Genomic DNA, 12,278 nt, shown 5'->3' with positions numbered 1-12,278 from the left:
AGGATATGCCGAACGTATATTGTACGGAAATGCTGGATCTCTTCCAGTGGGAAGGGCAAGTTGGTACGCGAAGTTCCTTTTTCGCAGTGATGATGCGATTATACAAGCCTTATGCGTTCTGTGGTGATAGGTGCCTATTGCAGTTGATAAGTGGCTTGATTTTGGGGGAACAATGGTGACATTTTACCATCAGTTGCCTCGAGAAACTATCCTGTACAATATGCCGTACATATGCGTGGAGAGGCTCGAGTTAGATGAAACAAGATGCTTGGCGTATATTTTCACGAAGAGCGTGGTTGGATTGGATGGAATCAACGTGGTGGCCTTCATACTGGAGTCTGCGGTAAGTCTGCAGACTTTAACTGTACACATCACTACGGCTAACATTGGATTCTGTGTCTTAATAGGATTTCCCTGCATTCGTGGATACCTTATGCGCGGTCAGGCCTGAGATCACTACAATTCAAACTGCTCCACATCCAGTACCGGTAGGGTCCAATTCAGGTTTTGCAGCTACTTGTGAGCTACGTTGTATAGCCTCCAAGCTCCATCCGATACATCACAAGACACCGTCACCTACAGCAAAACCGAACAAACGACCCCCACCTCAAAATCTCGCTGAAAGCAGAGCGATCTCGATAAAAGCAGAGATGGCTCCAGTTGCAAGCGCAGAGTTACCCTCGAATTTACCCACAACAGAGCTTCAGCTCGCTCCTTGTATAACGACAACAACGTCTCCTGTAGGGAGGATTTTCGACGCAATAGTGCCGCTGCACATGGAAGCTGTCGGTGCAAAACGCGGTGCAAGACGTTCACAGATATCGGCTATCCCAACTATTCAGCGAGTTCGGGAGGAAACTGTGAGGGCAGCATTAAGAAACCCATACATCTCAATGGCAGACACTCGAAGCTCAAGTTGCCAAACCCTTACTCCCGCATATACCGAAAGAAACACTCGACCAATTCGTGATTGTGAGATGGTTGCAGCGTCAGTGGAGACCCTTTATCGGTGTACTAACATCACTGAATCGGTTGTCACCACCGCACGTGTTTGGAGGTGCCGTTCGATACAAGATCGAGCACGCTATTTCCTACCAGAGAGAGGCAATGATATGCAACCGTGGCATTTTTCACGCGCTTCCAGCACTAATTCAACTGCCGCTTTGACGAAAGCTAAAGCGGAGTGCCTCAAGAACCTGAAGGAGAGTACGGGCTCTGTTGAAGAGCCCGAACCAGGTTATCTGTACCAACCTCGATTGCTGGTGATCGTTTTGGCATTTCTGCTTCTTGTGTCATGGACGCTTTTGATTGTGCAGCTCTCTGGCCTTGGCAATGTACTTAAGTAGTGCAAAACTTATTGAACAGATGAGAGTCCAGGGCTAAGTTATCGTACATGTCAAAAAGTATTGTATCTGCACTCTGCTTGACCGACCTTTCGTTTTCACAATTCGAGAACCATTTTCCAAGAGTCACTGCTGAAGCTGGGGATATCCAACGTGACTCGTCAATCCTAGTCGGCATGCGTGCTGCAACAAGAGACGGCGGGGCGGGGGACCTCCACGTGCTGCAGGAGGAGCTGAAAAAGCTCGGCATCAGTGTCGTGTCCGGCCGTCAAGATACCGTCATCTCGGTGAAGGTCAAGGGGCTGGCAGGTCGAGCGCTAATCCGCGGCCTGCGACTAGCGGACCAGCTACTTCAGGAGAAGATCAAACATGCAATCAAAACCTGCACAGATCCAGCTACGAAGCTTTTCACGGATCCGACGTTTGGGCCTTCCAGCAATGACCCGGACGGAGCTGCAGCGATGTGCAAAGCTGGAAGTACCGCCCCGTCTAAAGGTGGCTCTCAACACCAAGCTAAGGTTCTTGGTCTACTTCAGCGAGGCAAACTCCGATGGGAACGACCGATTTATGCCGCGGATAACGAAGAAGTCGAGAACAGGTAGGATTTTTAGAACGGCTGTCTTATCGTTGGGGTACTCACCATAGCTGATAATTTGATGTGGTTGATGCAGTCCACAAGGAGGTGACGAGGACGACATCTACGCGATGACATCATCCGATAACGTTTTCGCTTCAAATGCAACGCTTTTTGCCGACGGGGTGTCTTCCGGAGACGTTATACAGGGGAATCTGGGCGACTGCTGGTTTTTGAGTGAGTACAACATGCCTCGCAGTAATCTCGGCGTTTTAACCAGGCTTGCTGTAATTCTAGGCGCGCTGAGTGTGGTTGCTACTAGATCAGATTTACTGGAGCAGACGTTCTGGCGAAAGGACCAACACAAGTCCAAGGGTCTGTTTGTTTGCAAGTTCATGAAGGTGTGTCTTGTATAAAATTCACCTCACCGTGCACTGATTGGCGTCTCATTGACACTGTTTCTGATTCCCCAGAATTTTGTTTGGAACTACGTTCTTATCGATGACCGCCTACCCGTTTTCGGGTTTTCCGACAAGAAAGCTGGTAAACCTTACTTTGCCCGCTGTCGAAATCCAGATGAACTTTGGTAAGCTTGCTCCGTGCGCAGCATTGAAATCGGGCACTGCTAAACATTTTTGTTTTTGCTAGGGTATCACTACTTGAAAAGGCATATGCGAAGTTGCATGGGAGCTATGAGTCACTCATAGGTGGATTCGTCGACTGTGCTTTGAACGACCTTACTGGAATGTGCTCTGAGCAAGTCATTTTGAAAGACGGGTTTCCTGGCTTCGGTGAAAATCCTTATACACCAGAAAAACCACAGCAGAAGAATGGAGACCCGTTTTGGGAGAAAATCACTCGATACAAGCAGTCCGGAACGCTTATGGGGTGCTCAATCCAGCCACCCGTCACTTCGTCGAAGGATGTCGCAGTAGAATCGAGCGCGGGGAATGGCTTGTATTTCAAGCATGCCTATGCTCTTGTTGACGCCGCTGAGATTAAAACGGGGAAGGGGGAGTATGTTCGGTTGGTGAAACTACGCAACCCGTGGGGAATGGGGGAATGGGTACGAGACTCTGGCGTCTGGAATTGGCATTGAAGTTGATTTAACAAGACTCTTTTGATGTTTCTACATTAGACTGGGCCATGGTCAGATTCCAGCGACGAGCGTGCAGGAAACGAGGATGCCATCGAGAAGTTCTTTAAAATTTTGAAGCGCAAAGTTGGTGCAAACGCCGAAAAACGCGTGTTCATGACGCTAAATGTCCAGGGCAAAGTTGGCGCGGATGAGATTTCTCAGGAAGAGGTTATTGAAATCAACGCCAACGACGGAACCTTTTTCATGTCCTTCGACGCTTGGATGCAGTCTTTCACCCACTTTTTCGCTGGAATCGGTATGCTGGTTATTATTTCGCTTATTTTTGATACCTATCGTAGCACCCAACAGTCTAACTTCCTGCCTGTTCAGATTTCCCTGATTCCTGGCACGGACGGCGGTCTGAAGGCAGTTGGAACGAAGCCAATTGTGGTGGAAACACAACAAAAAGCACCTGGATCAATAACCCACACTTTGAACTGGTACTTGAGCAGCGTGCCCGAATTTTTGCTTCCTTGAGTCAAGAAGACCCTCGCGGTAGCGAGAACCTGAAGATTGTCCCTGTCGGCTTTCACATTTGTTCACTTAGTCAGGTCGTCAACGAAGCGAGCAAATTCGAGATCCGAGAACCAGCGAAGAAACTGGATGCATACTATCGACTGTACAAACGTACAGACCGCGAAAGCTTTCAGACTGGTAAACGACCAGAGAACCTTCCACCAGCGATTATACCTGGTACCGTGATTGCTGGTATTGACAACGATGGGGTTCCCCAACCAGCCTACACATTCAAGCAAGCCGTGTCGGTTAGTAAACTATTTGTCGTAATAGTTTGTGACCGTGAGAGCGCTCACATTTTCCATTTGCTCTGATAGGCTGAAGCTACGATGGAACCAGGCAGATATTGCATTATTCCTAGCATGTACATGAGAACGGTAAGAGTGGATATGGACGCGACCTCTAAATGATAGCCTTGACTAACTATGGCGTTCGTAGGATAAAGCGACTGGAAACACTAATGTTGGTAGCTTTTGGATTTCGGTATATTCCGATAAACCCAATTTCCGGTTGGAGGGAGGAGAAAAAATCGTTGAGGAAGAAGAGGGAGAAGAAGATACTCAGACTAATGGAGATATACCACTCAGGGGTTCGAGTGTCGGTACTACTCCACTTGCTAGACAACTGTCGGCAGCTAGTTCGGGTAAACGATCGAGCGCAATCGTGGCTACAGGAAATGCAGTTGCAGCCGAAACGCGACGAAAGTATGAACATGAAAAAGAGGAATTGCTCAGGCAGGCAAAACGGTATGGAATTGGGCTCCGAGAACTGAAAGCAGCGTTTGCGAAGACGCCAAAAATTCAAAAAGCAGAGTGCCGACACAAATTACAGAAGTTGGGTTTTAATGTTGCGACCTGGGACGATGAGAAGATTGTTTTGCTTTTTGGAGAAACAGGCGATAGTCCAGCCAGCGGGATAATTCACACGGACCGGATTCTGAAGTTGTTTACCCCAGATATCCAAGAGGAGAAAATGGCATGTGAGCTTCCGGATATGGAAGAAGATGGAGATACATCTAACAGTATACATCGAGAAGGGGTTCTAGAAATTGAACTTCATGGAGCAAGTGGCCTCGCTGTTTGTCAAAAACGGCAATCTCTGGTTCAGAGGAAGGTTCAAATCGTGGCACTTGAATTTTCGGAATCGCTAAGTTCCCTTCGTCGGAGAATCGCGGTTGAGATATTGGAGAGAGACCCATCAATGGCCCGGTATCTGCGTCACTTTGCACGAAAATCGGCTCTGCTTTCAAAAAGCCAATATGCATCTCAAGCAAAAAACCGCGATACGTCTACTCGCTCACCCCAGCTTCTAAATGCAACTCCTGTAGCTGATTTCTATACCCTGCTCGAAAAAGAGTATGCTGCTCGCATTTTATCGCGCATCAACACCCAGGATGAGATCGAGAGCTCTACCCCTGTCAGCAGAACACCAGTTTATTCTAAAACAGATGGATCATTTCCCTTCTTCTCAGCACAATCGCCAAAAGGAGTACCTGGATTGATTCTAAACACGGCATCTTCAAACGCGATAGAACTGCACAAAAGCAACCGCATCCGAGACCTGGAAACCAAACGGTCAGAAAAGCTGGCGCTGCTGCTCCAGCACAAGCAGCAGGCACTTGGCGATGCGGAGAAAATTTGTGCGTTACCTCGGCTCATTGGGGGTCGCAAGAGTGGTTCAAATCACATAAAATGTATTGACTGTGGAATTTGTGTTCTTGTTGGTGGACGAGGAAGTCAACAAACTAGCTCACCAGAAGATTCAAACAGCTACCCGTGCTGCGGAGCCAATTGCGTGAACGTGTTTTGTTCTTCTTGCTACCACCTACTATCAGCAAAAAACAAGCTGTGTGAAGAATGCTTTCAGCATGAAATAACCCCAGAAGAAACCTTTGGCGAACAACTTCGCGTGGTGCTAATTGAGAAAATTGGCGCCTCCGACCAGCAGCGAACACGGTTGGAAGATATATTTCGGTCTTTCGACGTAGATGGGTCGGGTGCACTAAGCCCGCAAGAGTTTGAGAAAATGCTTCTGCTTTTGAATGTCCAGCCCCCTCTTACTCAAGGACAGAAAACCTTTCTTATTGACCAATTTGATGCGAATGCTGATGGTGAGATCAGTTTGACTGAGTTCAAACATTGGATACTCAGAGACCGGGTGTGGGAAGAATCACCAGCGTTGCCTACAAACCCTGAAAATAAGACCCATACTGTAGCAGAGGCCTTCGATACTGTCATCAGTCCCATATGCGATGAAATTATAGACTTGGCATACAACGCACATGCGTTCAGCTCTACTATTGGATCCTGGTCCCGCTCAGCAAACTCGATCTCTGAAGGCCAAATTAACCCGTCACAAACAGGAGAAACTGGAACTATCCTGTTTCAACGAGTTATCAGTCTTGGTATTGCTTCAAGTGCAGCAACAAATGCCGCTGAGAAGGTCTTTGAGCAGGTTGACGGTGACGGCAGTGGGATCATCGACCAGTATGAATTTGTAGACTTGCTTTCAGCCTTGGGCATTCATCTCCGTTTTGAAGATGCAAAATTGCTCATGAATCGTTTGAGTGCTTCACCAGTAGGTAATGGGAGCAGTACAATTACACGGTCTGCCTTTATTGCTTACGTTGAACAAACCAATATACAATCGCCAATCGGTAAAACTGCAGTTGGGCTAAGCGAGGTGCTGATTCGCCTGGATGCGCTTGCTGGGTCTGAAGCTACTGTTCGAGATATTTTGCAGAGCGAGTGCCAACGACTACACGAACATATGAGCGAGAAGGACTTGCTGATGGTTTGCAAGGCTCTTGATGAGAAAACAGGACTTGTCATCGGCGTGGATGAATTGCATTCTTTGGCCACCAACCTATCCCTTCACTTTGAAGCACCCGTGTCATCCTCGAACTCAACGGTGGTTGACAGTAATGTCCAATCGATATCATATAAGTCTAGTGGAGATCTTTTGGCCCGGTCTTTGCTAGCAGACACGAGCGGTTTGATGAAATACGTAAAGTCATTCGATGCTGTGGCTATATGCCAAGAACTTGCAACTCATTTGCAGACGCGAGGTGGAACAACTAGTACTTCAACTATATGGAGAAGCGTGTTTGCGACTGACGTAGCTGATTTGATGCACCTGAGTGACTTTCTGGATGGTATTTTGCGAACCGGGTTTTGCGTCTCACCAGATCCTGATTCGGCAATTAACGGGGCTGGTCAGCTACTTACACAGTTACTGCTCTCGCTTGCAGTTGATTCAGTGCGAATTGATTGTCAGCCAAAGCCAGGAAATGTTCAAACCGAAGAACCAACTGTCAGCTACAACCTGTTCAAGTTAATGATGCGGCTTCAGAAAGTCAAAGAAATTGAACTTAAGTTCCGGCATGCGCTTGCCAACTTCTTGCAAATTTGCCAAGGAGAGCAACAGCATCTCGTAACGATAGGGATAGACCTCAGTCGGAACCTCATCATTCGTGCACGAGACCCTGTCTTAAAGTATGCTGCTGACTTCATACTTCGTGAAGATGAATACGATTGCGAAAATCTGCTTGCACAAGTGCAAAACAGTGACTTTGAGCGTCGGCTACAACAAGTACATGAAGCTTCCCGCGATATAACTTTCTCTAAATCTCCACACGGTCTCATCACGGGGGATTTTCACTCAGATCTGAACAATGCCATGCTAGCGATTCTTGCGCGTGTGCGTGTTGAATCGCAACGTCAAACCACCACTTCTCACAGTTCTCGACCGACGGCTTTAATTCTGTCCATGGTGGAGAGCGAATCTTTTGTAACAACCCTGCGGAGCCTACTTTTTCAAGTAGAGTTGCCTTTTTTTTGGTCCGTGTCAACTCGTTGCTTGTCGCTGTCGATTGACAGCGAGTATTTTGGCCAGCAAGGCAAATCAAGCTTTCAGCAGCTAGTTGCCGATACAATTTCCGTGCGTGGTTCTCAAGCATCCCCGCAATTGCGCGCGCTAGCAACTTTCGTATCGCATACAGCTTCATCATTACTGGTTCGGTACCAAGTTGTTGGCATGCACACCAATGTTGAAACTAGCTGGCAAGAATTTCAAGAGTTTGTTGCAGGACACCAAGACGCATACGCGGTCTTGGAGCTACGACCACATGGATCATTGTTTACCACGCGTGTAGCTCGAGCCACTGGGTCAGATACAGTGCAGTGGAATTTTAAGACTCAAATAACGATGGACGAACCGAAGATATGTGATCATCGTATCGACCGTCCTGTTGTGTTTACGGATACGGTCAAGGTGTCGTGCATTCCAGGCAGCACTCCAATGGCTGAGAATATCAGCTTTATTGTCGGGGATGGCGAGGAAATCCCTGGCCATTTTGTCGTAGTGAACGTTCGCAGAGCTCTTCCGTCCGGACCTAAATCTCCAAAGCCAAGGCTTTACTGCACAGCGTATGACCCGCTGACCTCTTGCGATTATACAGTCGAAGGATATCCTTCCGACTGGTCTATCGATTTTTTTGATGTCACAGCAAACCCTTTGTTCGAGTCGCAGTGGCAAGCTATGCTTGGTACCATGAAACTTGGAGTGACTATTACCCCCAAACTCTGCATTACTGTTTTCAATAAAAAGCCAAAGACGGACAAGTTGATCGGAGAGTGTGAGGTCTCGGTTGGGTCAGCGATTACACTCGAGGGGCAGATATTCGAGGAGCGCATTGCGCTTCAGCCCCCAACTTCATTAACAGCGTCCCCTGTTGCCGGTGTAACTGCATTGACGTTCCGGTTCGATGTCAAAAAGGCTTCTACTATCACTAGTGAAGTGCACTCAACAAACAAGAGGAATGACTCACATCAGACCACAGGAACTCTGGTACCAATTAAACTCGGTGCACGGTATTTAGCAGGCGAAATTCAAACTCCGCGGACGGAACCAGTTCACGACAACAATGATGACAGGCTACAGCAACTGCAAGCCGCAATAGCTTCAATCGAGTTATCAAAGCTTGAAGCTCAAGACCAAGTTCGACAACTCAAAGCACAGGTGCAGCAATTATCGTATGCATCAACTAAGGCATCTGATGACGCTTCCGAAAGATGGAAACGGCGGCTGGAGCAGGCGAGACAGGAACAGTTTGCGGCTGAGGAAGAACATGCAGCAAGGTTGGTGATCTGACCTGAATTGTTGACGCCTTCAGCTGATCATTGCTGTGTTTGTGAGGATTACAGATTGACAGCTCTTCAAGTAGAACTTCGCAAACGAACCGAAGAGAATGAGAAGCAGAAGAATGCACCTCGCGAGGCTTCGAACCTAAAAGACTGTCGACTTTCAACTGCAGCATCAGCACATGATATTCTCTCAGCAATGAGGGGAATTTTGACAAGTCGTTGTCCTGAGCGGCCATACAACGGGTTAAAGAAGGCTTTTGCTGCCGAGGCGGAAGTTCCAGGGAAGGTACGACTGACCTATTGCCTCTAAACTAACCAGTTTGACTGTAGAAAGCTCACTCTTGTTGATTTTACCTGTGCAGGTAACCTTCGCTGTGTTCAATGATGTACTTGGTGATTTCGGTCTTGCCCTGTCTTCAGAGCATCGCACGACGCTTTCTTACCTCTTCGACCCCGAAATGTTCGGACGTGTTAGCATTGAAGGTGCGTAGCAAGTGACAACCTTCTACTGCACATGTCACCGATACCTCACAGTCAGCTCCCTTGTAGATTTCTTCGTTAAGCTTTGTGGTGATGCTGAGGCTTATGCCACGGTAAAGACGCCTCGATCGCAGTCACCAGCGCCAGAACCAGTCAGCCCAGTTCCAGTGGAAGAACCAGAGCCTATCTTTTTCACGGTAAATCCATGTTACGCAGTACTGGTTGGACGAGTTCCCTCACTCACCATTTTGCCATTTCCTTGTACGATACAGCCGTCTCCACCCCCCGTCCAGCGGCCGGTATCTCCGGTTTCTTCTCCTATGCGAGCTCTAGGCATGCGGTCAAAGATGAGTTGGCACGACATGAAAAAGTTTCTCGTGCTGAATCTCCCGGATGGTTGGGAGACTCGGTTCACTGAAAAAGGAAGACCCTACTTCTGCAACCACGCCAACCGGTACGTAAAACGCCAAAACTTCTTGGTGTCTTGTGCAACCTAACAGGCATGTTTCCCTTGCTTGCAGGTCCACCCATTGGAAACACCCACGTGCAGAGATCGAAACGATCTTCAGCGAATGGGTGCAAGAAAATGGAGCATTTTTCAATCGGAGGTCTACCTCTGCACGCGCTTCAAAGCAAACGCATGGATTGGTAGGATGATTAATCAACACATTCGATGCAGGATTGCACGCAAGGCAACTGACGGTTCATTCGGGAAATAGAAAACAATGATCTCACAAAAGATCACGCACACGGGCCATTAACGCGTCTACCACTCACCCCACTCGTCCGTAGACTTTGGGATTTCCTGGGCGGAGAAGTCGTTCTTGCCGTTGTCAGTAAATACTGACACTGAAGACGTTGGCGAGCACAGTTGCTGGCCGTCAGCCAGCGAGATGTCATCTAACGAATCGTCGAGGAGACCTTCCGCATCATGAACGTGATCAGCGCAATGAGCTGCGCTCTCGTGGAATGCACGGAACATTCCGAGCTCAGCTGTGAGTACGCCCATTTCACTCTTGGCTTCAGCTCGCGCCTTCTTATAGCCTTCCTCAAATGCCTGATCCCGCTCCTGCTTCATGCGTTGGTCAGCATCGACTTTGCCTGCTGTGAGCCCCTTTTCATAAGCTTCGCGGGCACGAGCTTCAGCGCCAGCGAGGGCATTGGCAAGCTGAGTCTGCAGCTCATTCATTCGAGTCTGGAGCTTGCTGTGGTCATTCAAACCAACTTGAACACTATTCGTAGCCGAGTCCGAGCTCGCCGATACAGCATCGCGCTGCTGTCGCAATGTCGTGAGCTCCGCCTGCACAAGGTCCTTCAACTTTTTCATCTTGAGAGCTCGCATACGCCAGAGGTCTTTCTCCTTGCTCAGCTCAGCCAGTGCGGCACCTCCAGTCTTATCCGACACCGGTGCACCTTCCTTTTTTTCTAGCTCCACCAACCGTTCACGCGCAGCTTCAAGAGCCATCTGCAGCTCCATTTTCTCCTTTGTTAACACAGCCACCCTCTCCTCCGAGGCGCCACCTTGGCCCTCAGTAATCTCCTTACGAAGGCGCGTCATATCCTCTTCAGCCGCCTGCCGCACACTCTCCACAACCGCCTGACTCTCACGCACACCTTCATCGTACCCTGCAGCTCGTGCTTCATCGATCTGCATAGTCGCCGTCGCCATCTTGGTCTCGTACGTGTCACACAGTTCCTGAAGCTGCTCCCCCCACTCTTTCAACGCCTTCTGCTCCTTCTCATCATAATTCTGCTTAGCTTCCTGTAGCTGGTGGTGCAGGTCTCTCGACTTCTGACGCCACTGGGTGGCTGCTCGTCTCTCTGCATCCCTAGCGGCCCTTAGCAGCCACACCCCTTCCTGGTCTTCACTGTCTCGCCGTTGGCCAGCAGGAGGAGACAGCGGCGGCTGCTTCTCTTCTGGTCTGTGCTCGTAGTCTGCATCGTCCTGTCCATCAACGCTGTCCGTATCCTCGTCCTCATCCTCGGGCGCCTTCTTGTTCTCCGTCATGGTGCGTAGCTGCCGTTCCTGCTCGATCTTCTCCGCCTGCTGCTGTCGGAAGAAGTAGCGGCTCCAGAACTCGTCGTAGCTCAGCTCCAGCGGCACCAGCGCGTCGTGCAGCGTGCGGATCTCGTTGTCCTCGTCCACAGCGCGCGCGATCTCGTGCGTGTGCTGCTCGGCGGAGAAAAAGCTCGCGAACTCCTTAAAGTCCGCCAGCTCCTCGTACAGAATCTCGTCCACGGGTCCGGGCCGCGCAGAGCCCATTGCGCTGCTGAGCAGCGTCGCCGCCTCGTCCTGCACCGCCGCCGCCAGACTCTGCGCCTTCTCGTGCACGGAGCTCACGTATCCCGACGCGTTGGCCGACGCGCTCTTGGCCGCCTGCTCCAGGACCTTCCACATGATGCTGCTGCGTCTGCTACTCTTGTCTACACGTCAGAAACGGAATAGGTGACTACAGTAGTTTGGAACGCGAATGAAAGGCGAAAGAGACGGTTCTCCTACATTTGTGTACGGAACACCAGGGAGATTTTAGACATATGAGCGTCTTTGCCGTCTGGTTAAGTTATGTGATAACTTAACGAGATGAGTTTTTCGTCTTTGTTGAGTCAACACTTAACCGGTTCGTGTCCCGCCCCCAAAGTTCAAGATGGCGAGCGATGGCGAGGGCTCCGATGGGAGCACCGACGGGCTCGGTGTGTTTCCTGCTAGCGCTGTTCAACTAAGTCTATGTGATCCAGGCTAGCAGTTGCTAGCTCAACCGTACAGCTTGTCAGTGGAGGCAGCCTCGCTGAACGAGGGCTATCAGAGAGGATTCGCCGAGCAGGGCCAAACGTTCGAGACAAGAGAGTCGCAATCCGCTACAACAGCACGTGATCATGCCCAAGAACGGTGGGAATCACCGGCAACAAGCGCGACACCAGAGGCCCAGCTACCAGAGACCCAACAGGGGCCCAAAGATCGGGGTCTTCCTGCAGGAAAATCGGGACGAACGAAGAGAGGGAGACCACCGAAAAACAAGACGAAGGCGCCGTTTAATTGGACAGACCCTCGCATTGACATTCTTCTGTGCCATCGCTTCATCCAA

General features: G+C 49.6%; 3 protein-coding genes across 3 annotated transcripts; 2 read left to right on the top strand and 1 right to left on the bottom strand.

Moving 5' to 3' along the window:
- Positions 1-1,519: 1,519 nt before the first annotated feature.
- KRP23_2287 (Calpain-type cysteine protease DEK1) lies at positions 1,520-5,072 on the top strand (the record flags this gene model as incomplete). The annotated part of the gene is made up of 10 exons (XM_067887005.1): positions 1,520-1,941; positions 2,015-2,154; positions 2,215-2,318; positions 2,391-2,503; positions 2,566-2,983; positions 3,056-3,311; positions 3,386-3,819; positions 3,889-3,948; positions 4,010-4,054; positions 5,043-5,072. The coding sequence occupies 10 exons, from the start codon at positions 1,520-1,522 to the stop codon at positions 5,070-5,072; spliced, it is 2,022 nt and encodes a 673-aa protein (XP_067749633.1).
- Positions 5,073-8,110: 3,038 nt separating this feature from the next.
- Positions 8,111-9,852, top strand: KRP23_2286 (uncharacterized protein; the record flags this gene model as incomplete). The annotated part of the gene is made up of 6 exons (XM_067887004.1): positions 8,111-8,709; positions 8,776-9,001; positions 9,078-9,198; positions 9,265-9,392; positions 9,468-9,649; positions 9,717-9,852. The coding sequence occupies 6 exons, from the start codon at positions 8,111-8,113 to the stop codon at positions 9,850-9,852; spliced, it is 1,392 nt and encodes a 463-aa protein (XP_067749632.1).
- A 109-nt stretch (positions 9,853-9,961) lies between these two features.
- On the bottom strand, positions 9,962-11,593 carry KRP23_2285 (uncharacterized protein; the record flags this gene model as incomplete). The annotated part of the gene is made up of 1 exon (XM_067887003.1): positions 9,962-11,593. One exon carries the CDS (start codon positions 11,591-11,593, stop codon positions 9,962-9,964), a length of 1,632 nt encoding a protein of 543 aa, XP_067749631.1.
- Positions 11,594-12,278: the final 685 nt, after the last annotated feature.

The sequence above is a fragment of the Phytophthora ramorum genome, assembly GCF_020800215.1.
Source record: "Phytophthora ramorum isolate Pr-102 chromosome Unknown Phyram_PR-102_s0002, whole genome shotgun sequence".
Taxonomy (NCBI): domain Eukaryota; phylum Oomycota; class Peronosporomycetes; order Peronosporales; family Peronosporaceae; genus Phytophthora; species Phytophthora ramorum.
This window is presented reverse-complemented; position numbering and strand designations above follow the sequence as displayed.